The sequence below is a fragment of the Ceratotherium simum genome, chromosome 9 (assembly GCF_057802395.1).
Source record: "Ceratotherium simum simum isolate JZ-2026a chromosome 9, ASM5780239v1, whole genome shotgun sequence".
Lineage (NCBI taxonomy): Eukaryota > Metazoa > Chordata > Mammalia > Perissodactyla > Rhinocerotidae > Ceratotherium > Ceratotherium simum.
This window is the reverse complement of record NC_141908.1, coordinates 6,325,687-6,351,925: the sequence shown is the minus strand read 5'-3', so window position 1 is coordinate 6,351,925 and position 26,239 is coordinate 6,325,687. Positions and strand designations below refer to the sequence as shown.

At 39.7% G+C, this 26,239-nt stretch overlaps 1 protein-coding gene across 3 annotated transcripts in view; it reads left to right on the top strand.

Moving 5' to 3' along the window:
* Nucleotides 1-26,239, top strand: part of CNTNAP5 (contactin associated protein family member 5) — a 760,035-nt gene that overhangs the window by 311,497 nt on the left and 422,299 nt on the right. For all 3 annotated transcript variants that reach the window (XM_014782496.2, XM_087435029.1, XM_087435030.1), the window contains one exon: nt 20,756-20,903. In XM_014782496.2, the coding sequence (XP_014637982.2) occupies nt 20,756-20,903 (148 nt within the window). The remainder of the gene's footprint in view (nt 1-20,755; nt 20,904-26,239) is intronic.

The following is a 26,239-nucleotide window of genomic DNA, read 5'->3' as shown; positions in this document are numbered from 1 at the left end:
ATCAGGATACAATTCCAAGCCCGCGTGAGCATCTTATGTGCTACATTAAACAAATCTGTGCTTCCTTCTTGAGCAAGAGCAGTCATATGGATCCCTCAAGGCAAGTAAAGTGTCCCTTTCCCAGGGAGTGGGAAGTGTCCTCCAAGCACTCTAGCCCTGGATGGGGTCACAGTACCCTCCCCCATCTCCACTTTCTTTTTTATCATGCTTGGGGACAATGTGCTCTTTCCTGCCTGTTTTCTTCCTTTTGGCTATGGATCACCTTGTATCTCCATACTGTCCAGCACGTAGACAGCATTCATGTTTGTTGAATGAATGAGTGATTAAATGGACTTCCTGGGGCGAATGCAGTGAATAAGTGATAGACACATTTTACGAACCTTGGTTGAAACACAGAATCAGACTCTTCATCTTGTAAGTGACGTTGGCAATCATCCAACCCAGTTCTCACCCTCTGCAGAATCCCCTCTTCTGGAACCTCCCTGCAGACTTGACAACTTTCAGGGATGGTGATATTGCTACCTCATCAGCAGTCTCTTCCAGTCTTGAGCAGCATTACTCCTAATAGCTTCTTCCAATTTGTTCTACTTCTGTAGTTTAAAACCATTCAAAAGAAGTTGCATCTTTCTTCAGTAACTATCTGATGGTAATTTTAATCTCCCTTTCACCATCCCTCTTTCCACACCTAGTGTGTTTATGTCAATATAACATGCCTCAGTGGCTTCAGTGTTCCTTACGTGATCATTTCCAAATGTCTTCCCAGTCTTGTCTCCTATTCTGGTCATGCTCAGGAGATGTTCCCCTAAAAATGCACCAGCCGCCTCCCCCACATACACTTATACTCCAGATGTAGCCTGATGATTAGAGCCCAGTTGGAATGTCATCCCTCCCCTGGAGACAGCACAGCCAGGCATTGGTTGTTTGGGCTACTATGTCCCACTGCTATTTTTCTTAGAATCCATTATTTTTAAGAAAGGGATTTTTTTTTTTTTTTAATCTCTGTGTTTGTACTCTGAGATCAAAACAAGTAGAATGGAGGCCAATTTTAAGTTCAGTCCATAGCCTTCCTATCTTAGCCAGTGTTTCCTTAGAAAACAAAGCCTGAGGCCAAAGCTGTTTTGAGGAATGCAATTCCAGGGAAGCAAGAGTGAGGGAACAGGGGAGGGAGGAGGGAAAAGAGGAATACCATTAAGAGGAATGAGATTCCAAGCTGGCCAGTTCTCCTCTAGGCTTTATAGTAGCCTTATGAAGCTGCTGAACCTACTAACAACAGTGTGCCCAGAGGACCAAGGGGGGTATTTATCCATTAACTCTGTCTGTCACTGATCAGTTAGATTCCTCCACATGTTACCTCCTCACACTTTCCATTGAGCATTTGTGAGCACTGACTGTATACCAAGAAACCGTACTTCTGGAGCAGGAGTGGAGACATGTGGCTTGGGCCTGAGCCGAGGTGCTCTCAGCCTGGGGCTGAGAGGGCCACTGCTGCGGGAGGGATCCTGCCCCACAGTGGCAGCAGTCACTGCAGCAACCAGAACCATGGGAGCAGTACAAAGCTCTGCTGGGGCCATTCTAGCACAGCAAGGGCGGGGCTCTGCAGGGACTTCTGAATGCAACCCATCCCACCTCGTGGGGATCATGTCCTTCCTGTGTTTAGCAATAGCCTTGGCTTTTAAGGAGCTTAGAGAGTCAGCCTCCACTCAAGCATCAATTCCCTGGGAAAACATTCCCTGAGCCTTCGCTCTAGGCCTGGTACCAAGATCATATGCTATCAAAGCACATATATGCTCTCGTTCCTTCCCATTCGTAATCATGCGTTCATTTGTATGAGTATTTGATTAATGTCTGTCCAGGCCCGACTTCAAGCTCCCAGCACAGGGCTTATTTTTGTGCTCACCATTATCTCCAGTGCCTCACAGAATGCCAGGTACACAGAGGGCCCAGTGTTCATTCATTCACGAAAGTAGCTGAACTATGTCGATGGGACCTGAGAGACTAAAGGAGTCTCATATTTCCCACGTGCACCTCTTTTCCAAAACCTTGATCCAGTAAAGCCAAACTCAATATGGACAAATTAAAGGAAATAGAGCTGGAAAGAAAAAAAAAAAGACAATACTTTTCTGTGCTGTAATGTTTAGGTACAGATAAGAAGTGCAATCAAGAAGTATGAAAATCTAATAAAATGCTTTGCTTAAAAAAAGTGTATATGTCTCTACAATTTAGGAGAAAAGTCTGTCTGCTGGAAATAGTAATATAATTCACTGTCTCCCTTTCCAAATCCTACTCAAAAATAAAATTATGGATTTTTTTTAATGTTTATTGTTTACGGTAATAAGAACATAGCACTTAGTGTCTTTTTTACTTATTTGATACTTTTCACATAGTCCCCGGTATGGTTAATTAGACCATAGATTATGTTTCTTGCCTTCTAAAATATGTTTTTGCTTCCACGTTTTTCACACCAGGACTAGTTTTATCTTTGACACGCAAAAGGCACACATACACTTAACAAATGAATTAATTATTCACATAATAGAGATTCTGGGATAAGTTGCTTTGGGCCAAAAAAAAAGGCATTTCTGCCTTAGAGAGAGAATAGAGATGCAAACAAATGCAAAGAAGGATCTGTGTACCCTTGATTAAAAAAAAAGTATCTAAACAACAACAACAAAAACATTGATTGGTCACAAATGTGAAGGCCAGCCCTAGAGTCTCTCCCAGGTAAAAATTCAGAGTTCTAAGTGCTCCAAAAACAGTAAACATAACCAAAGGGAGGTGAATTTGATTCAGTCTCTCTGTTGACAAACGATGTGCTAGTCCCTTCCCTTGGCTCCAGATAATCCAGCTACTGACCAGGTCAACTCCTAGATGCTTGTCTAGCCTTCCTCTTTGTCTTTATTGTGTGTCTTTGTGTGTGTGATTTTAGCTTCTCATCCTCATCCTCTGATTCACCTGTCTACCTAACAGCTTGGTAGCCAGCCCCAGTGAGTGACTTCTGACTTCCCGAATTTGCTTACTTCTGTTCCCACAATGCAGAAGAGTTTGCCTTCCAGCATAGGATTCTCTACTGAAAAGCCAGAGCAGCCCAACAGTCCCTGCTTCATTTCCTTGGCCGCATCTGTGGGCCCCAATCGACTTATGAGAAAGAAAACCACAGAGGGCAAAGACGACCAGAAGTGAACATACTGAAGAATGCAAAAGCAGAATATAGATGAGGCACCTAATTGAATAAACTAAAACACCTGGGAAAGACTTGTTTCAATGAGTCGAAAGGCAAAAATGGCAACATGTTGTGTTGCATACTCTGCACCTATACTAATAGAAAATACACATTCAGCTTTATAGTAAATTAATTATTTACTATTAATTATTATTATTTACTATTAATTAATTATTTACAATTTACTATTATGATTAAACTCAAGAGAAAATTATTTGGTAAACCCGCATATAAATACATTGAGTGTCATCATGGGCAATATATTAAATAGTATTTTACATGAGATTCCTAAAAGATGTGACAAAAATACAGTTCACCAATACCTTTGCACAAGATCAGAAAAGCATATGCACCCTCTATAAAGGCAGAGGACCAGAATTGAGGCAATTCTGTAAAGGTATTTCTGCAAGGGGGATAACAAGTACTTGTGCTAGACATCAGTTCGGAGGTCTGTGGGTTCTCATATTATTGTGCATTGTCTAGTAGAAATGCTAAATTTTGAAGCCAACCAGCATGAGTTTAAATCTTGATTCTACAAGTTACCGGAGGTATACCTTGGCCAAGTTATTTGAATTCTCTGTGTCTGTGTCTTCATCTAGAGACAGATAGACAAAATCTATCTCACAGAGATTGTTTAGGGAATTAACTAAAATAACAAATTTCTAGTGTGTGAAAAAAAACTGTTACATAATATATGTACAATATTTGTTAAGAAGAATGTATAAGGAGTAAGATATTTTATGTACTTAGGATATTTTAAATTTTAAGCTATTAACATGTGTAGGTACGTTAGCAAGAATAGAAAATATAGAAAATTTAAACTGAAAGAAGACACAGCTTGATCATAGAAATGGATGGAATTGATAAAGTCATCTGTTGAGTTCAACTTATTGACCTGCTAACATCACTCTGTACCTGGTGTAACTCAGGCAATAAAAATAGAAGAAAGCAGCCTCCTTCCCTCATTGCCCTCAGTAAATTGCCACTTGCACTGGGCAGATGGTTATTTGGCAGTCCACCTCAGCACTTTTCTTTGTAATCTGTGTTTATTGTTCTAGCTCTTGTGTAGAAAACTCAAACAGGACCAGGGACAGTCTTGTCCCTGGTACAACAAGTACAACAGAGTACTTGCTGTTCTTACCAAAAAGAGAAGAGAGACCAGGCATGGGGATAAGTGAAAAAGGCAAGGAGCAAGTGATTAGACGTTGCTCAGAATGAGAAAGACGAGAGAGGACAGGAACCCTGATGAAGGACACAGAGCAAAGTGACTTCTTCCATCTCTGCTTTGTGCCCAGAAAATTTAAATTGAGACATCAAGATATTTATCACGGGAACCTTTTAAAGGGCCAATTAGCATTTACTATCCACCAAGATTGCTTACTGTGAAGAAATGTTAGCAGGAATGAAGAACTATAAAAGCTGACAAGAAAAGGGTCAAATAATCTAAACAGGATAAAGTGGTGTATACTCAACAATTACCCCTGATGATGGAAAGAAATGGCTGTGATTGCCTTTAAAAGGACAACAGTAAAAGAATGCTAATCCTTTAAGCCAGTTGTCTTTACAAGTCTCTAGGAATGGGTTAGTAAAATGAAATCTCTAAATAGCTCAGGAAGTAAGTTCACAAAACCAAAATCTCTTTAATGGAGACAGAGCTTTAATGCATTTTGCCAGCAACGTTGGAAATTAAGACTGAGATTATATCATAAAGAAGTAAAGACATATTGAAATTTATTCATGTAATCCTGACATCTCTCTCAGAATCCCTCGCTCCTGCTCTGAATAATTTGTTTAGATATGTTTCCTAAGTATGATATTTGAATAACTCTGACTTTTGATTTATAATTTGTTGTTCTTTGCCAAAAGGAAGGAAGGAAGGAAGGAAAGAAGGAAGGAAGGGAGGGAGGGAGGGAGGAACGAAGAAAGGGAGGGAGGGAAGTGGGAAGGAAGGAAGGAAGAAAGAAAGTAAGGAAGGGAGAACAAAAACAAAAAACATGCTTTGGTCAGTTTATTTTGGCAATTTAGGTCTCAGGTTAACTGAGAAATTATAAAGAATCACATTCACTTAACATTTTTCAGAACTCTTCCTTAAATATATTGAAGAACGTACAGACAGTTGAGACTAGACTGACTCCAGCACACTCCTAAAAGTTGTTTGGCTTTTTAGTTTGCTTTGTAACTGATTTCTAAATACCAGCTTATTTTATTTTTTGTTAATTTTTCTCCCAATCATTTAATCCTGGCATAGGAATGGGAGAATTTAGTTAAGTGTGCATGGCTTCTGTTAGATTTGAATCCATGCCGTTTACTGTTGCATAGTGTAGAGTAAGGTGTGGAGACTGTAATGTGGTCTCCCTGAGCCCTCTGGTCTTCAGATGTCACACTTCCCTGTAATTCCCAAATGACATTAGCCAAGCCACCATTTTCCATGACTGCTCTGACCTCTCAATATTTCTGAAATGCTGAGGAATTCTGACATGTTCTTCACATCCATGCTGGTATTACTCATCTCATCCAGGACTCACGGCCTTTTGCTGTAGCAGGATCTCCATTTCCAGATTCCCCAAGTAAAGACAGAGCTCCCTCTCACAGTTCTCTAAAGACCAGGTAAAACTTAACTGCAGGGTCTGGAGATAAGAAAAAGGCTTGAGAATAAGTAAACAAACAAACAAAATCATAGAAAATCTCCTACATATGACCTGTTAAAGATCCTAGACTTACGCATAGTTCGGCACCTCTTAGCAGACTACCCAGCCAGGCACCTCTCTCCTTCACCCCTGGCACGTCACTCTGTTGTAGAAACTCATGTAGCCACCCCTACAGGGTGCCTTTGACGAGACCGCTTGTGATCCCAAACCAGGGGTGCATGCCTCTCCCAGCTACTCTAGGGGCCTGGTGAAAGGGGTGCAGGGTGCACTCTCCCCCACCCAGGCTCAGGCTTGCTCTGGGCACAGTCCACATTGCAGAACAGCTCCATATCCCATTGTCCCATTTCACCTCACCCACACAGGATTGTGGCTTTACTTTGGCAAAACCAAGGGGCCCAACGAAGCACTGTGTTTTGTTTTCTACAAAACAAATGTGCAATTTCTCCCTCTATATCAATAAAAAAACGTAGTTACAAATGGCTGGATTTCATCGTTTCTTATGGCTGAGTAGTATTCCATTGTGTATATATACCACATCTTCTTTATCCATTCGTCCCTTGATGGGCACTTAGGTTGCTTCCAAGTCTTGGCTATTGTGAATAACGCTGCAATGAACACAGGGGTGCAGGTACCTTTACAAATTGGTGTTTTCAAGTTCTTTGGATAAATACCCAACAGTGGAATAGCTGGATCATATGGTAGTTCTATCCTTGATTTTTTGAGGAATCTCCATACTGTTTTCCATAGTGACTGCACCAGTTTGACTCCCACCAGCAGTGTATGAGAGTTCCCTTCTCTCCACATCCTCTTCAACACATGTTGTTTCCTGTCTTGTTAATTATAGCCATTCTGACGGGCGTGAGGTGATATCTCATTGTAGTTTTGATTTGCATTTCCCTGATAGTTAATGATTTTGAACATCTTTTCATGTGTCTGTTGGCCATCTGTATATCTTCTTTGGAGAAATGACAACATGGATGGACATTGAGGGTATAATACAAAGTGAAATAAGTCAGAGGGAGAAGGTCAAATACCGTATGATTTCCTTCATTAAGTAGTAGATAATAACAACAATAAACAAAAACATAGGGACAGAGATTGGATTGGTGGTTACCAGAGGGGAAGGGGGAAGGGAGGAGGGTGAAAGGGATAATCCGGTACATGTGTGTGGTGATGGGTTGTAATTAGTATTTGGGTGGTGAACATGATGTAATCTATGCAGAAATAGAAGTATAATGATGTACACCTGAAATTTATACAATGTTATAAACCAATGTTACTGCAATAAACAAAAAATTAAAGAAAAAAAAAAAACGTAGTCAGCTTGAAACTAGCAGTTTGTCCTGGCTTCTAGCCACCAAGATTTTCAAGTGTTCAGAGTAAATTAGAGAACCCTCTGTGTGAGATGTCAGTCATATTTTATACATTTCTAATACTTAATCGTTACAGCCATCATATGCTTTCTCTAGCTGTTGATACGAAGAGAATAGAGAGCATGGAAACAGGAGAGACAGGAATGATACATAACCGGACCAGCACCACAAACACAGTTCCTGTCAGAGAGGGGCTTAGACTCCTGTGGGTGGTTTGAGCCCCTCCTGACCCTATCCCGACAGGTGGCATGTTAACAATGAGAAGGAGAAGATGAATGGTGATCCTGGGGTGACCATTTGCTGCAGGCAGGGATTGCTGAGTGTCTTACATGTACCGTCGTCTTTCATCCTTATAACAGCCCTCTGAGATACACAGTGTCATTATCCTCATTGTACAGAGGAGAAAACAAAGGCGCAGAGAGATAAAATAACTTACCCAGCTCCCATCATGATGGAGACAAGATTGCAGCCCATTTGGTTGAATTGCACTCTTCATTTTGACTGCACTGCTTCTGAGATCATATATTCTGCTTGCACTCAAAAGGAACGTTACCAAGCTCAAATTTAGGCTCAATCTTCTGTGAAAGTGTCAAGGCCTCCTGTCATGGCAGTACTTTATTTACTTTTTTAAAAAGTCAGCAAAATACTTATTAAAATATTTTGGATCTTACCTCATGATATATGCTGAGGCAAAAGAATATTCCAAAAATTAAATTTACTGAAGAAATGTAGAAATGTATAGAGAAAGCAAACATGCTCATTGATAAAGCAAAGGATGAACAAAGATGGAAATAGGGAGGGCTGGCGTGGGCTGTGTAAGGTCAAGGTTTAAGCACATGTTTAATACATGATGCTAGGCAAGGGTGAGATTATCAGATGGAAATATATGTTTATGATACTGCTCTGAAAAAGGTTATTCTTTCTTAGTGAAGATCAAGTATATACACATCACTATAGTACAAAATAGAAAGTATTAAGTGCCTTGAAAGAGTTAGAAATAATGTACAATGGCAGTTCAGAGGACAGGGAGATTATGGCTCCCGAGAAGCAACAGTGTCGAGCAGAGAGAATGGAGGTTTGAAGAGACGGACAGACCTGGGCTCAAATCCCATCTCCACCATGGGTAACTTACTGGACCTCTAAGTCTCAGTCTCCTCTTTCTAAAATACCCAAAAACAACACAAGACGTGACAAGAACTGATGTGAGAACATGGACATGGATCATAATCTACACCCAATAAATGTTAGTGCCCCTCCCTCTTTTGTCTGTAGAATTAGGGTTTGTTTAATAAAGGAGTCGACAATTAACATGGGCTTGAAAAATAATTATGATTTAACCAAACATGTGGAACTAACAGTAAAAATATTTAACGTTTGTATAGGGCGTGCATTGTGCCAGAACCTCATACTTCATGCAAGAACTATTCTAAGCAATATCCAAGCAACATATATGAATGTATATATTACTTAGAATAATTCTGCCATGAAGTATGAGACATATACATGTTAACAAATACACTCATGCAGATATTCCTGCACCTACACACACACACACACACATACTCCTCTCAACAATCCCCAGAGGAATATACTCATCCTCATTTTAAAATTGGGCAAATAATTATTATTAATAATAAAAACTTTTTTGTTAAGTAATTGCCCAAGTTCTCACATCCAGTAAGTGATAGAGCAAGGGTCTGAACCTTGACAGCATGCTCCAGAGTCCATCCTCCTGACTCTATACTGAAATGCTGCAAAGGCATAGAACACAGGTACTGAAACAAAATTGCATGTAATATCTGTGGCCAATGACAGTGAATAGCCTAGTTTTGGGGGTTTACAGTGCATGCGGGGATTGTGAGAAATAAGACTCATGGAATAGAATAAGACCAGCTTAGAGGACCTTGAATATCAAGCTAAGGTACTCAGAATGCCTGTTTGACTTGGTTCAAACACTGTCAACCATGAAGTCAGACCAAGTATGGCATTATCAAGTTGGATAGTTTGAAAATCACTATTTAAATTTGGTAATGAAGCAAAGTATGAACAAGGCCTGAGTGTTCCTCAACACAGCAAAGTACAAACACACTTGTCTACCCTTAATCCTCTGCATTCAATTCGGAGCATGCAGACCTTCCTAGTGTTTATGTGCAGGAGCTGCTGGAAGGATGATTAATGTCAGCAGTGGAAGCCACTGTTGTAAACTACTGGAGAAAGGCTAATCAATTTATAGTTCTGGGGGGTCTTTTTTTGGATAAGAGAAGCTTTAATATATAATTCCTTTCATATATATCATTATCTTCGTTTAATAGATGAAGAAACCAAGATTCTGAAAAATTATATGAATGGCCTTTGGTTATACATGAAACAATGGTAGGAGGTGATTTGAAAGGGTACCTCCCTCCAAAGCCCCGCATCTTCATACTGCATCATGCAGCCAAGGACCCAGTCACATTTCTTCAGGGGGATCAGGGATAATAAATGAAACGAAGATTGAAAATGTCATGCATTTCTCACCTCCTACATGTTACAGTCTCAGGTTCCAGAGACACAAAATGAGTCAGGGCACAGGTCCTCAGGGCAAGTGCTGTCTAGAGGAAGAGACCACCATAAATACATAAATTTGAGTCTTTCTGCTGATGGTTGCGATGACGGAAGAGACAATAGGGATGAACAAGGAGAGTGTCACCAGCTCAAGGCAACGGGGAAGAGCACAGCAGAGAAGATGCTTGAAGAAGGTTTGCTGCTGTGTCTGAGGGAAGCTCTAGGAGTCTGATGTGGCAGAAGGAGAGCATGGAGAGCAGAGAAGAAGCAGGAGATGGTTTGGAAAACAGAGGGCTTTATAGGGCATACTGAGAAATTTGTTCTTGGCATTAAAGGTAATGAACTCTCTTGTCAAATTGGTTAGATGGAAGTAACCCTGGAGGGAGAAAGACAATCTGGAGGCTAATGCAGTCATCCAGGAATGAGGGGATGAAGGTGCTGGTGGAGCTGGAGGCAGGTAAGCCGTATGCCAGATATTTACTTAGGTTCTGATTTACTCAGGGCTTGACCTCAGAGCTTGTAGCAAATATTCAGGTATTTTGTTTCAATTTATTAGCCAAATAGCATCAGAAGTTAATTCTTTTAGCATGTAAAAATTTTTCTTCCTTCCTTCCTTTCTTCTTTGTTCCTTTGTGTTTCAAGTGTCCCTTTTAAAAATGTATATGCTGATTTTCCCTAGGAAGCATCATTGCTTGAGCTACTAACAATTTAACAGAAAAAAGTTGCAAGTCAGCTAAGAGCGGAAATGGAGAAAAGGAGCAAGGGAGAAGAGAAGGAGATCATGATAAACTTGGCCTATTATAGGGCTTTGCCAAAGTCTGACACTGAGCTTACATCTTCCTTGCAGAGTGCCGGCTTGAGATCCAAATCTCAGTGAAATGAATGGGAAAAAAAAAGACACATGATGTCTGCTTTTGTGTTCCTATTTCCAGTGAGAATCTGCTATCTCCTCAAAGGTTCCCATTCAGGGAAATTAAATTATCTGAGGAGAAAATCAACTACATGACAGGTGAATTGGGGCTTATCTGCTGGTGTAGACATTGATATTTGGAAGTGTAGAAGTGAGCTGGAAAAGCTCTCAGGAGGAAATCAGGGTAAGAGCATCCTAGAACCTTTCAGTCATCACTTGGTCCTTACGGGACTAGCACCAGAGTTAGCCTGTTCTCTGGCCAGCTTAATGTAAAGGATGGTAGAAGCCAGACCCACAGTCTGCGGGTAGCTTGTGGGGTCAACAACTGGACCCTCATAGGCACAAAATGCCATCAAGGAAGAAATATGGACAGTATGTGCTTCCCACTAACACCTTTTGATACTTCTCCCTCAGATAGCTTCTGATAGGCTGCATAGTACAGGGTTTCTTAACTATATACATTGCAACTTCACTCTCTGTTTGCCTTTCTGAAGTGCTCTAGCTAGGAATTAAGAGCATTAAAATCAGCGGTGGTAGTAGAAGGAACTCTAATACGTAATTGTTTCGATTCCCTCTTCAACTAATTGTATTCATTGAGAAAATGTCTTAAAACTCCTATCTTTGGTTTGTCCAAATTGGTGAACATGGAGTTCCCTCATAATGACATTATTTTCCCATTTCTCTGCAGCACAATTTCTTTAAGATGCCCCATGAAAAAATAACACAGTTCTATAATGAAAACAAGTTAGGGGAACAAATACTGTGTATCATTCCTTCATTCAACAAATCTTCATGGGCCTCACCTGTGATTCTAGGAGAAGCCCCTGCTTTCCTGGAGCTTGCAGTGCCATGGGGAGAGACGGACAAGTAAATAAATATATATATTTAGGTTTTCAGATGGTGATGAGTTTAGGAAGGAAAATAAAGCAAGAAAGGAGGACAGGTTGTGCTGGGGAGGGGAAAAAGAGTTGGCAAGATCACCTACTAAACCCATCACAGTGCATACAGAGGCCGACGGGCTCAGCAGTCTTTCTGTTTGGGATTTTATTTTTCCCTTTGCCCCATGGCTTTGCCCTGGACACACTGGTTAGTCTCTTTCTCGCTCGGGCCTAGCCCTTGCTGCAGTGTCTCTCCTTAACTCCAGGTCCTGTAATAAAAGGCCAGGCCTTCCTGTCAACTCTCATGCTCAGTTCCCCATTTCATCGAAGAGGAAGTTCTGAAAGCTTTCTATTTCTTTTCCAAAAATTGAAGAAGGGCAAAGTCATTGTTTATCTTTGCTTTAGTGGAGTGCGAAAAGTCTGATTTTGCTAAGTGGGTTTTTCAGTCTTTTCCAGTCATGTACCATATGGTCAAGCTGTCATACATGTTGGTGGTATAGCTTTCAGCACAGAGATGGAAACATAAATGTGACACTGTCATCAACAGTCACTTTATTCCCCCTTATACTTACACAGTAGAAGTCACACAAAAATCAGAACCTCAGCACAAACACAGCAACGGCAATGGAGGAGTTTGGTATCATACACATTTACTCATTTTAACAAATATTTGTCTTCATATGCATGGTGTCCTCAAGAGTAATTAGTGGGTCTTTCAAGTCAGTGGACAGTAAAGCCACATTTCTGTTTAGCTGTGGGTTGATATACATGATTTCTACATTGTTAGTTGATTGTATTTTATTTTTTAGTAAAAAGTGACTCAGACACAATGATTGTCATAGGGAACCTGATAGCCTAATTGTATACATAAGGTTCCTATTGGTCTAGGAAGAGTTTTGAGCAACTTAATCCAGAAACTTCCTTCAAATCAATGACGATTACTTGTTAAAGCTTCAAATGGGCAGGAGTCAATGGTGATTTGAGATTCCTTCAACTTCTACTTTAAAATTGTTTTACCAATGCCCTTTTCTGGTGCTTATAACTCTTGACATTCAATGAACTCTCTATTTGTGCTTGAGTTATTGATTGAATAGTTTTAATGCAAATAGATTACAGAGGAACACATTGGTTCATCAGACGAGGAGAATGGTGAGGAAATGCGATATAGAATTAATCACTTTTTTTTTTCCTGAGGAAGATTCACCCTGACCTAACATCTGTGCCAGTCTTCCTCTATTTTGTATGTGGGTCACCACCACAACATGGCCACGGACGAGTGGTGTAGGTCCACACCACGGAACTGAACTTGGGCCACTGAAGCAGAGTGCGCCAAAGTCAACCACTAGGCCAGAGGGCCAAACCCTAGAATTAATCTCTTTTGATGGGAGAAGTAGAGGTAGAGATCCTGATTCCTTGGCCATGGTGTGCTGCACCCAGAAGAAGCCAGCTGTTTCTGCCTGAGGCTGGGTGCTGGTCACTGAAGGTGCTTCCAGTGGGAGAGACATTTAATTTAAGACATTACCCACTATCTTTGTAGGTTACTCAGTAACTTCTGCTGGCAAGTCTTACAATACCCCTTCACTGGGAATAAGCAGGAATGTGTGTGATGTGTTAGGATGGGGTCTCAGTAGTGTGTTTGGAGACTTTATATCTGATGAGATTTTCATTGCAAATAACTTTAATATCAGTAAATTAATAATAAAGTGGCTAATCTTAGGACTTCACTTAGGATTCCATTTTCTGAACTGGCCAGACAGCAACTAAGTTTGCTGACCTTAAGCTAAGGTCAGGACAGGGAGAACAGGAGTAAAATGACAACTTGGCCACTGACTGCACAAGAGCACATGTGTGATAAATGTTGTGTCAGGGCTGGGATGGGAATGAGAACCCACTCATACCCACTGGAGGGCATTTCTACTGCCAGGGACAGAGTAGGAAACAAACATCTCTTCATCGACACAGTTACACAACCTGGCAAGTGTAAGAGCACAGAGTTCCTAAGAGAAGGGGACGGGACAAGAGTGCATGATAGTAGCTAGCACATCTTCACCTGAGAGCCCCACTCAACTGTGGTCAGGATCAAGTGGGCGTGACAGTTTTTCTCCACTGTTATCTTGAACCCTTGAGTTGTTCCTCTATGCTGGAAGCCTTAGCCAGGGTGGGGAGTGGCATGGATCAGTCATCTTCTTTGCCAACTGTTAGGATCAAACTAGAGAGGTGGGACCATCCTTATACCACAATCACATTCTTCGTAGACTTCTAGCCTAATTAAATAACTGCCCCCATGAAATCATAAGTAGATATACTGCATATGCACTAATAATGACATAACGGGAACTGCACTTCAAACAAGTAAGAGTAGAAAAAAAGGGGAATTCAGCAGTTTAATTCTCCTCTTACCCCCACCCCTAAAATCTATCATTTTAGAATTCCTGTCAGGCATCAGTAGTGGCCAGTGCCTAACCCCTACCTCTCCCATTTTCTTTTCTATAAGGGCCTGTCTGAAACCCATTTCGGCACGTACCCCTGAACAGCAGTTTGCAACACTGAAGCCTGAATGGGTTTATCAATTTTAGTTTTAACTCTGTGGTTTGCATGTTAATTACCCTCTGCCTTATTTAATGTATCTTATTAAATAGGAGAAAATGTATTTCTAATTAGCTCTGGGCTGCTAGATCTTCCTTAGCTTTAGTTTGTACTCTTTTTTAGGGAAAGCACTTTGAATGTCATTCAGAAAATTTAAGAATGATTGACAAATGTCTTGTAGGGGGCTTAAGAGTATTAATAAGCTACTGTTTCAGAATGTACTCTCACACAAAGATATTTTTACATAAGAATTAGCTACTGGAATTTCTCTCTCTCTGCAAGAGAATTGTGTGTATTGGTGAGAATCTACTGTGTGCAATGTCATTTGCATATAGTATTTAATATAAGATTCACGACTGCCCTGCAGATTTTATTTTCACTGTTTTCCTGATGAGAAAACCAAGATTAAGAAAAGTTATGTTCCTGTGTTTATTTATTCACTCGGTCATTCAGCAACTCATTAACAGCAGTGTGAGCCATGTTAAGATACTGTTTGTAATTCACTGATTTTGAAACAACTATGCAGATTTGGTTTGAATTACTAAATACCATTTCAGCATACCTTTAAGAAATACTGTGTTCCATGCTCTAGGCTAGACATTCCAGTTTAAAATAAGATATAGCCTATATCCCCAAGGGAATTACAGTCCAATGCCTGTCTGAGGATGACAGAGCAAATCAGCAGAGTGGTTAGGATGGGCACCCACAGCTCATCATTCTCTCCTACTCTGCTGCTTCTCTTAAGACCTCCCCTTAGGCAGCATGTGTGTTTGGCAGAGCACCAGACTTGAAATAGAAGTCTCCCTGAGAAGACTTGATATTTCTTGTCAAGGTTACTGAGGCAGAATTTGGTTGTTGTACCTATTATTTCTTGCCCAGATTGCGATTAGGCAAATTAATAACATCTTCTCTGTGGCACCTGGATGCTTTCAATCTTGCTGCCAGTCAAAGTCATCAGTATCGGTTAGCTCAATGTGGTGTATTTGTTGAATCCAAATGAGTTACTCTGGTGGCAGCTAACCCAGACCCGTCCACTCTCCACTGATAAGTGCCAGCGACGGTCCCTTCTTAGCCTCACAGTTTATGCCTACTCCATTAGCTGCCTAATAAAGTGGGAGAAGAACATCAGCACCTTCATGATGAGCACAGGTTCTTCCATTCATAAACCAAAATGTTGTTTATTGTCAAGAAATGAGTGTCCAAGGGGAAGGAGCTGAATGCTGCCTCTGGCACTCTCCTTTCATTTACTTGTGTGTCCTCCTCCATGCTCAAGGATGAGGAAGCTTCCCCTGTGAGCCCCCTTCTATATGCTTCTTCTCTTTTATAAGCACATAGAAAGTTAACTCCTCTGATCCTCAAGTTTCTTTAACTACAGAAGAATATATGGGGGATGAAAGACTAACTTCTGCACTGTGTTCCTGCCTAAGGACAAAATCAATGAAAAGCTTTGTCAAGAAACATGTCCATGATATTTTGAAATAATAATGGTAACATTTATCTCATGACAACAGTACAAAGTTTGTGCCCAAGTTGAGGACAATACTGCTTGTGTTGGGGTGAGGAAACAAAACAAACTTCTGAGAAGTACTGTATATAATATTGTTCAGAATTAACTTCTCTGATTCCCAGGGTCTCCCAATGAACACTATAGTGGGGAACACTATGTTAACTGGGCACACCATTGTAAGATGTATTGCAAATTCAGAAAGGTTAAATATACATGTGTGGGTGTGTGGGTGGGGGTGCTTCCTTTAGTGAGGAAGTTGGCTAAAACCTTTCTGATGATCAATGGAGTGACGTGAACTAAAATACGCAGAGAGCCTAGCAAGTGTCTGGTGTGGAAGGGACTCTCAAAAATGGTGGCTATTATTGTGCTACAGCAATTATTTGGTTTCAGAAACCTGACATTTGAGGGTGATAATGAGAGTGAAATAAAAGGGTCACTGGACTTTAATCAGAATTTCTATAATGTAGTCCCATTTGATAATTTTTGATTTATGACTTATGACCCCACTTAAATGCTCCAAAATTTAGTTTTCTCATCTTTAGAATGAAGATAATACAGATTTCCTACCTCAAAAGGATATTATGATCAAATGAACTGAAGGAACATTCTTTGCAGTCATTTTTTGCCTTCCATCATCAAGAAAATTACTGATCTGATTTCTATCATCAGAACTTCGTTCTGCCTCTTCTAGAACTTCATATGCATAGAATCATACAGTATGTACTCTTTATGGCTGGCTTCTTTTGCTTAACATAATGTTTGCTGCAGGTGTCAGTAGATTCTTATTTTTTATTGCTGAGTAATATTCCAATCTACTAATATTCTGAGTTCAATTTTCACTTTTTCTATCTTCTTGGGGTGGAAGCTTAGATTTTTAATTTTATATCTTTCCTCTTATGTAAAAAAAAGCATTTAAAGTCATAAATTTTCTTCTAAGGACTGCTTTGGCTGTATTCTGCAAATTTTGATACAGTATTTTTATCATCATTCAACTCAAACTATTTTCTAGTTTCCATTGTGATTTCTTCTTTGACCTGTGGATTATTGAGAAGTGTGTTTATTAACAAATATCTGAGGGTTTTCTAAATAACATATTATTATTAATTACTAATTCAATTTGATTGTGGTTAGAAAATAAACTGAATGGTTTCATTGAGACTTACTTTATCGTTTAGGATATGGTCTCTTAGTGAATATTCCACTAGCTCTTGAAAACAATGTATAATGTGCAGTTGTTCAGTGATGTATTCTATGAACATTAATTAGGCCAATTTCCCTGAGAATGTTGTTTGAATCTTCTATATTCTTACTGACTTTTTTCCACTTATTCAATCAATTACTGAGGGAAGATATTAAAAACCAACTACAATTGAGGATTTGTTTCTTTTTCTCTTTTTGCTTCTGTCACATTTTCTTTCTTGTATTTTGAATCTCTGTTGTAGGTGCATATATACAGGGGTTTTTTTTTATGTCTTCATGATGAATTGACACTTTATAATTTTTAAAATTCTCTCATATCTTGTAATACAGCCTACTTTGACATTAATAGAGGAAGTGCAGGTTTGTGATGCCTACTGTTTGCATGAAATATCTTTCCCATCCTTTTGCTTTCAACCTGTCAACATCTTTAGCATTGAAAAACAGTATCATATAAAAAGCATATAGACAGGCCTTGCTTTTTTTGTCAAGGCTGACAATTTCTGCCTTTTAATTGGAGTTTTTACTTAATTTTCTTTTAACGTAATTATCAGTTGGGTAAGTTTAAGTCTACTATTTTGAAATTTATTTTTTATTTTTCTCCTCTGTTATTTATTCTTTTGTTTATCATTTCCTGTCTTATTTTGTATTAAACCAGGATTGTTGTTGCTGGGTTTTTTTTGTTATTGTTGTTTTTTATTATTCCATCTTTTATCTTTTATTTGGCTTTGTGGCTATACTTCTTTTGTTTATTTTTTTATATCCTTAACTTATTGAAGTTTATCTCAAATTGATATCACTTTATATATAATGTCAGGGCCTTATAACAGTATAATTCTATTTATCCTATATCCCAGCTTTTGTGGTTTTAATGTTACCTGTTTACTTCTACATATGTCAAAAACATCACAATACACTATTATTTTTCCTTTAGGCTATGAATTTACTTTTTAAATGTTTAAGAAAAGAAAGAAAAATAGTCTTTTATATTTATCCACATATTTACCATTTTGAGTGTTCTTGATTTCTTCCTGTACACTGAAAATTCTCTGTCATCAATTTCTTCAGATTGTTGGACTTATTTTGCAATTCTTAACAATGAGGGTCTGTAGGTAATAAATTACCTCAACTTTTGTTTAAATGAAACTGTGTTTATTATTCTTTCAGATTTGAAAGCTATTTTTGCTTGCTATAGAATGCTAGGTTTTTTTTTCCTAGGTTGACAATTTCCTACTTTCAGCATTTTTTTTTTTGTTTTTGGTCTCTATTGTTTCTTGTGAGAAGTCAGCTGTCGTTATCATTACCATTTAATTTTTATCTTCAACAATTGAGCTGGCGTTGGGTGGTGGTAACTTAAATGCACCTAATAGGGCCTCAAAATTCAAGCACTTAGAGAGTTAGGAGATCTTTCCTCTCTTTCATCCCAGCCTATAACTTCCTGCATTGCTAGGGGATGATTGTCTTTGATCTTGTGAGAAGAGGAACTGGTCAACTTGGTGAGAATTTGATTGCAGCTTCCTTTAGACTCAGTCTGCCTATAGCTTTAAGTGTTTCTAAGGTGATTTTAGTCAGCTCGCTCCATGGGCCCTTTGAGATCTCAAAACTTTGAGACCTTGGGTCTGCTCAAACGTGAGCCTGTGAGACTATGAAATTGCAAATGTTATGACTCTGGGATAGCAGAACTTTGGGACTGTGAGACTTTGAGATCACAAGACTGCAAGATAGTGAGACTCAGAAAGATTAAGTTGCTTGCCAAGTGTCACATAATCATGCCAGGATGCTGCCCCCTTTGATGAGAATCCAGGATTCTCTCATCACAGTACACAATACATGAGTTAAGGGATCCTATAAAGGATTCCAAGATCACAACATAAACCTTTTATCTGAAATTTTACAGTGAGGATTTCAATATCAGTTTATAATATACTCAGTCTACAAATTACATGGACAACAGGAGAGGACATCTCATCTCCCTCATTGTGAGTATGGTCCTGTTAAAAGTTCAGTTAGATGAGTGATGCTACAGACCCAGGGACTTCACATGCCTGGGGAGGTGGGTGCTAGCACACATGATTAGGAGGGAATCCAGACTAATGAATGGAAGGCTCCCCAGTTAGGTTGTAGAAAAACACGAAATGCCTTCACTCCATCCAAAACAATGAGAAAGCACCAGAACCTCCTCCATACACACACACTCACACACATAAACACTCATGCACACGTATATCAAAGAAGTATGGACACAAGTAACTTTTACAAAGAACTAAACTCCGCAGATAAGAGTCCTTCCTAAGTAAGCAAGGGATTGAGGAAGTTTTACACCTGTGTCAGTTGCTAAAGTTGGGAAGAGGACATGTGGAATAACAAGCCTGCCAAATAAAGTTGTTCTCTTATGGGTGAAGAGAAAATAACCAAACCTTTGACAAATCTGCGGACTGGAATGCTAAATTTGAATCTTGAGGAATTCCTCTCCACCAAGTCTTTCTCTTACCCAAGAGTTTTGCTGCAAATGTAGCTGCAAAGTTGGAAGTAAGCTTCTTCCTTCTTCATAAGGCATTTTACAATACATAATAGTGAGGATATCAATTGCCTAATGTCAGAGTTATTAGCCAGTGGGTGTTTTGTGTGCAGCAGAAATGTCAGATTGTTCAAGATACCCTAGATTCACAGGTATTGTGGGGATACAATCAAAGTTGAGGTTTGCATCTTTGAAAATGGATTCTACTAAAGAGATAAAATCCTTTACTTGGTGTTCACTTTGGCCATTTGAGAAACCAATGGATCTTCTTTTTATTGGTTGGCATTGATAACACATTAGCAAGCAGGCTTTATCTATGAACACTTGAGTCAGAAAAGAAGACAAATGATGACTCACAATAAAGCAAGCAAATCAGCTTGATAGTTGACATCCTATCTTAAAGATTAGGTACGATTGAGATGATGAGAAAGTTCTGGGGATGGGTAGTGGTGATGGGTACACAACAATGTGAATATACATAATGCCACTGAACTATATAAAATGGTTAAAATGGTTAATTTTATGTTATGCATATTTCACCCCAATGGAAAAAAAAAGAGACTAGGTATGAGATTTTGCATTCCATCTGCAGGAAAATTTCTACTCCAGAAATCATTCACTTGAATGAAGGCTAGGAGGCATAATTTTAATGTGCCAAATAGCTCCCGTGCTGTGTGTTCCTTTGTTTAAACTTCACAAGGAAATGTGAAAATGAATTACATAAAAATTGGAGCCTCCTATTCTCCCTCTTATAACAACAGTGGAATAGTTGGAGAGTGTGGGGCTATAGAAAAACCACGGGCTTTGGAATAGGACAACCTTGGAATTGAATCTCAGACCAATTACTAACCAATTGGGTAATTTGAAGATTTTTTTCTCTCCCTCCCTCTCTTGGCTTCAGTTTTTTATCTGTAAAATGGTGATGTGATAATAAAAAGTGCTTAGAGTAGTGACTGGCCTCAATTAATGGTACAATTACTTCAATAAAAGCCTTTCCTTCTAGAGGAGATTGTCAGTTATCTCCCATACCACAGTCATTATGAACATTAGGAATGTCAGAACTTCACTGTATTATTTACTTTGTGAAGTTCTTAGGTGTCTTGTCTTATGACCTCCTAAGATTGACTTATTCATAAAATGGGGAGGGGGGAGATTCTTAAGGAATAATGTACAGTATTTCTGAAAAAATATAACACATAAGGCAAAATTTTCACGAGTTAAATTTCATTTGAAATATCTGAGAAATTGAGGCTTTTCTCTGAAAGACTTTGTGAGTAACAAATGTGAATTTCCATTGGTGTTCCTTGAGCTCTGGCAAGTGAGGGAGATGCCATGGTATCACAGACCTCACTGGGCCTCCTCGTCTCTCCGCAGACCTTTGCAGGAAACATGAATGCTGACAGCGTAATGCACCACAAGCTGCTGCACTCAGTGAGAGCCCGGTTTGTTCGCTTTGTGCCCCTGGAATGGAATCCAAGTGGGAAGATTGGCATGAGAGTTGAAGTCTACGGATGCTCCTATAGTAAGTACCCACACGAACCATCAACACTGGTGTGCGATTGTGAGTGGCACTATCCACACTCTGTCAGTTGATCTGCATTGAGAATGGAGATCTCGATTATTTTAAAGTTCTTTCTAGACTTTAACAACTTATGCATATTTGAAAACGTGAAATTCAACCCGGAGGTATAAAAACTCTTATTTAGAGATGAAAGAGCTTGGAGGTGATAAGATGAAGAAAACTTTAAAAAAGTTCAAAATTAAGAGTTCTTCGAGTTTGAGCTACCATTTGTCCTTGTAAAAGAATAATTTAAGCTCAGTTCTTTCGTAGAAGTGAGCTGAGGTATTATAATATTCTCCCCTCCCTTAGAACCATGAAGGGAAAAAGTTCTCCCTGTTTACTTGCTGTACAAGAGGAGGAGAAGGAGCATTTCCACCCCATGTAACTCATGGAATGCTTCTCTGCTGGAATTATGCTAGCCATCCATTCATTTGTGAGTTGTTTGTACTGAATTTAAAAGCTCCATCTTGCATACAAGGAAGGTTGTAGACATGGTAGAACTGGCAATCATTCTAGAATATGGTGAGAATTATGCAGGAAAGGTTCCCATCCCTGTAATTCTCCCCTGAAGGTTTTATATTTGAATATAAAATTGCATCATAATAAAGTGTTTTTCTGCCTTAGCAGTGACATATCCTACTTATATTCTAAAACCTAATGACCCCTAATGAATGAACAAATTTGATCACTATCACTTTAATATAAATTAGGTCAATGATTTGGACACAGGAATGCCTCAGGGACCACATGCCTGCACTGTTTTTCATAGTGTGATCAAGTGAATGCCTATATCAGAATCATCTGGACTGCTCCTTAAAAATGCATTTCCCTAGCCCTGTCCCATACATACTAGATTATGATTTCTGGGGATAGGGACCCAGAGAACTAAGTGGTAACAAGGTTCCCAGGGAAACTATGGACATAGAGTGTCTACTAAAAATAAAGTCCTGCACAGAGGAGATTTACCTGTGAAACCACTGTCTTTATCTTGAACAGGAACTTTCAGAAAGAATGTGCTTTAGAACAGATGCATCATCAAACCAGTAGGCTAAGGGGACACTGCCCTCCACTCTGGCCCTTACATCACAAAGCAAAGAACACCTACAAGGGTATATGCTTCCCATCCCAGGATCTCTGGGGGGTCTAGGTTCTCCGGTTACCTCTTCTCTTGGTAATAGTTGTCACAACTAGGAGGTTTATTTTTAAGTACAACATGAAGCTTTCCTGCTGAAATAAAAAGTTTGTTTATATTATTACTTCAGCCATCTATTTTGTTGTAATAATCCTGTTACTCTTTAACATGTCCTTATACTTTTGTTTTCTCTCAATCCTGTCAGTTATCCTTGGTTTGTTTTGGTGAGGAAGATTAGCCCTGAGCTAACACCTGTTGCCAATCCTCTTCTTTTTGCTTGAGGAAGATTGTCCCTGAGCTAACATCTGTGCCAGCCTTCCTCTATTTTGTATGTGAGTCACTGCCACAGCATGGCTTGATGAGTGGTGTAGGTCCGTGACTGGGATCTGAACCCTTGAACCCAGGCTGCCAAAGCAGAGTGCACTGCACTTAACCACTACACCACTGGGCCAGTATTATCCTTGTTTTTAATGCCCATTGTTCTTATGCTTGCACAGAAAAACTCGTAGCATCAAGTTAAATAATAGACTGTAGGGTTCAAAGAGACTTTTGAGCAACATGTTTATCTCTTTCTGGTGATGGACCCCTTTGAGAATCTGATGGCAGCAAGGGAACCTCTTAAGAAAAGTGCCCACAGTACCATGCAAATTCATCTATAATATTAGGAAGTTCACAGATCTGCTATAGCGCAATTCTAGGCCCACCTGAGAGCTCTTGCCTTTGAGGTAGCCCAGTCCTATGTGGCGTCCTCTCCAGGAAACTTCCACATCTAGTGAGTGCATCCTCTAAGGGGAAAATAAGCCTCAGGTAAATAATGCGAGTGGTGGGAAGTGAACCACCTTGGGGAGCTGTTGGACACAGAACATCCTTCTCTGTAATGATCCTCAGCTGGCAGTCTGTCATCTTCAGTAGCAGTCCTGGGGCCTTGGTGCTTTTTCCCTTAGGCAAAAAAGAACAGGTCTCTCAGTTTCTATCTAAAACCAATGCCTGAGCATGTCATCTGGACCCCAAACTCTCTCAACATCATCTTATCTCCATTTTTACTGAGTCATGCCTATAAACATAAAATTTTGCTGTATAAGCTATTAAACAAAGCAACAACCCAAAAGCCCTATGGCCCTGTTTAGCAGCTATCTCCTCTTCTCCTCTGCCCTCCTCTTCCCGGATTAGCTTCTCTCCAAAACGTGGCTTTAGTTCCTGTCTCTCCCAGCTCACCTCCCTGACATGTGGTGATCAGTTTACTGTGTCAGCCGGCTAGGCTATAGTCCCCAGTTATCTAACCCAACACTAATCTAGGTGTTGCTGTGATGTGGTTAACAGCTGTGACCATTTGACTTCAAGTGAAGGAGATTATCCTTGATAATCTGGGTTGGCCTGATTCAGTCGAAAGGTTTAAGAGCAGAACTGAGGTTTCCCCAAGGAAGAAGTAATTCTACCTGTGCACTGCAGCCTTGGCTCTTGACAGAGAGTTTCCAGCTTGCTCCTCCTGACAGCCTGCCCTACGGATTTCAAACTTGCCTGGCCAACCCCTACAATCCCATAAGCCAATTTGTTGCAATAAATCTCTCTCTATATATATATACAACCTGCTGGTTCTATTTCTTCAGGGAAGCCCTCAGTAATGCAGAATGCTCTATAGAAACTACCTCCATCAAGACCACCAGTGATCCCCATGTAGCCAAATCAAATGGTTACTTCATTTTTCTCTCTTCCCTCAGCCTCTCAGTAGTATTTGGTTCAATTAGCTGTTTCCACTTTATAAAACCCTGGCTTTCCCTTCTGTCTCACTTGTTACCTCTCCTCATTCTCAGGGCTTGGTCTCAGGACTTCTACTTTCCATCTGTACTCTATGCCTAGCTGAATTTATAGCATTCCACAAATTTAAATATCATGTGTATGCTGATCACCTCCATATCTGTACCTCCTGGCCTGACTTCTAGAATTATATATACAATATCCTTGGTATCTCCACTTGAAACTATAATAAACATCTAAAGTTTAATATAGCAAAAGCAGAACTCTTGAATACCTACTCATGCACATGTCCCCTATCTCAGTAAATGGCACTGCTATTCATCTACTTCCTAGAGCAAAAACCTAGGGAGCAGCCTTGATTCCTTCTTTCCCAGAACCTCTACTCCTAATCAATTTATCTATAGTTCATAGTTGCTCTACCAGTTCCTGGCTCCAAAACACATCTTAAATTCAGGTACTTCTCCTGCCTTCCTGAGTAGACACCTCTGTCAGTACTCACCTAGAGTATTTCAATAGCTTCCTACCTAGAGTTCCTGCTCCATGACACTATCTCCCCAAATTCATTTTCTGTGCAGTAGCCAAAGTGATCTTTATAAATAAAAAATATAATTATATCATTCTCCTGACTGCTTCACTTAAAATAAAATTGAAACTCCTTACTGGCAAGTAAAATTCCTTATTGAGTGTTCCATGCCTACTTATTCAACTTCTTTTTACTTCTCTGTCCGTAAAGGCCTTCTTCATGTTTCTGAAACATGGCAGACTTTTTCTACCTCAGGGCCTTTGCACTTTCTGATCCCTAGGCACAAAACAATTTTCCCCAAAATTTACATGGTTAGCTCCTTTGGCCAATGTGATTGCCAGTTCTAATGCCATCTCTTCAGAGAAGTCCTCTCTGATCTCCGCTCTCAAGTCACCTACCCCACTTCCTGTGCACCAACCGTTCACCCACGGTTATATGATGTGCTTTTGTTTTCTTTGTGGTGCCTTCCACAAACCAGAATCTTGTTTGTTTGTTTTGGCTTACTTGTTTGTTGTTTGCTTCTCCAAGTTCCTGCACCAGAATGTAAGTGCCAGGAAAGCAGGTACCTTGCCTATTAAGTGCCAGCACCTAATAGACACAAATAGGTATTTAATGAATATTTGTGGAATGGATGGATACATGTATCAGTCCAGTCTCCTTGTCTCACTATGGGAAACCACGTAATTTATCTGGAATTCCTTGCTATTAATACAACCATTGTAGTTTCTAGATAACTCATTTTTTTCTATGGGCTTATAACATTTTTCTCAAAATTCCATTTGAGTATATTGCTAAAGATTGGTATAAATCTTATAGCTCTATAATTTCTTAAGACTTAAACTTTTACCATTTTGGAAATATTTGCATATTCATTCATTTACTCGTTTATTCATTCAGTTGACAACATTTATTTAGCACTTAAGATATACCAAGGATCACGCAAAACTTTAGGGATATGAGGAAAAATAAGAACTTTTCTGGATGTTTTTAAGTCCTGCATTTTCCCTTTGAAGCACTTTTTATGATTGCATTTCGTTAATTAATTGTGTAATTGTTTTTTTTTGACATCTGTCTCCTCCAACTCAACTCTAAGCCTTAAAAAGACGGTAACTGTGCCTGTCATGTGTCCCCATGCCCCTCACAATGTTGAATACACATTACACTTTCAGTGAGTATTTGTTGAATGATTGACATTGCTGATAGTCAGAGATGGGGTAACAAGCATGTAAACAGAAACGTGCAATAAGGGATTGTATGTGCCTGATAGAAATCTGCAAAGGGGCCAAGGGGGCAAAGAGGAGAAAGTCAGCAAGTGTTACTGTTGGTGTCAGAAAGAGTCAGGTGACATCTTCGATCTCAGCTGAGGCTCAACAGTTGAGCAGTCACTTCCCTGGCAGAAAGGAGTCCCAGGCCGCAGGAGGGGCTGGCACAAAGGGAAGCAGGGGAAATCTGCATGGTTTTGTTATGCTTAGTGCAAAAGAGGCAAGGAAAGAGAAGGTGTGAAATGAAGATATTTGCCTCTCTCTGCTCTTCTGTTTCTCATGCTGTCTGTACCTCCTTTCAGAAGCTTAAAATAGAATTCCTCTGGCCTGCAGGAGGAAAGGCATTCACAGTAGGAGATAGCCCCTGCTCTTTTCTAACCTCTCTTAGGCTCAATTCCCTCCTAAGAAAGACTACCCTTTCTGATTTGAAAAGCATTCTCCTTGTTGGAGAAGTCAAAGCAGACTGGGAACTGAGGCGTTTCATTGTCTTTCATCTGTCAACACCACAGGGTCTGCCCCAAAAGGAGGCTTTTGTTTTGTTTTGTTGCATTTTATTTTATTTTGTTTGTCCCTTTTTCTTTTTCTTTCTCCAAATCTGGCTTAAAAGTCCTATGCTTGTAGATTT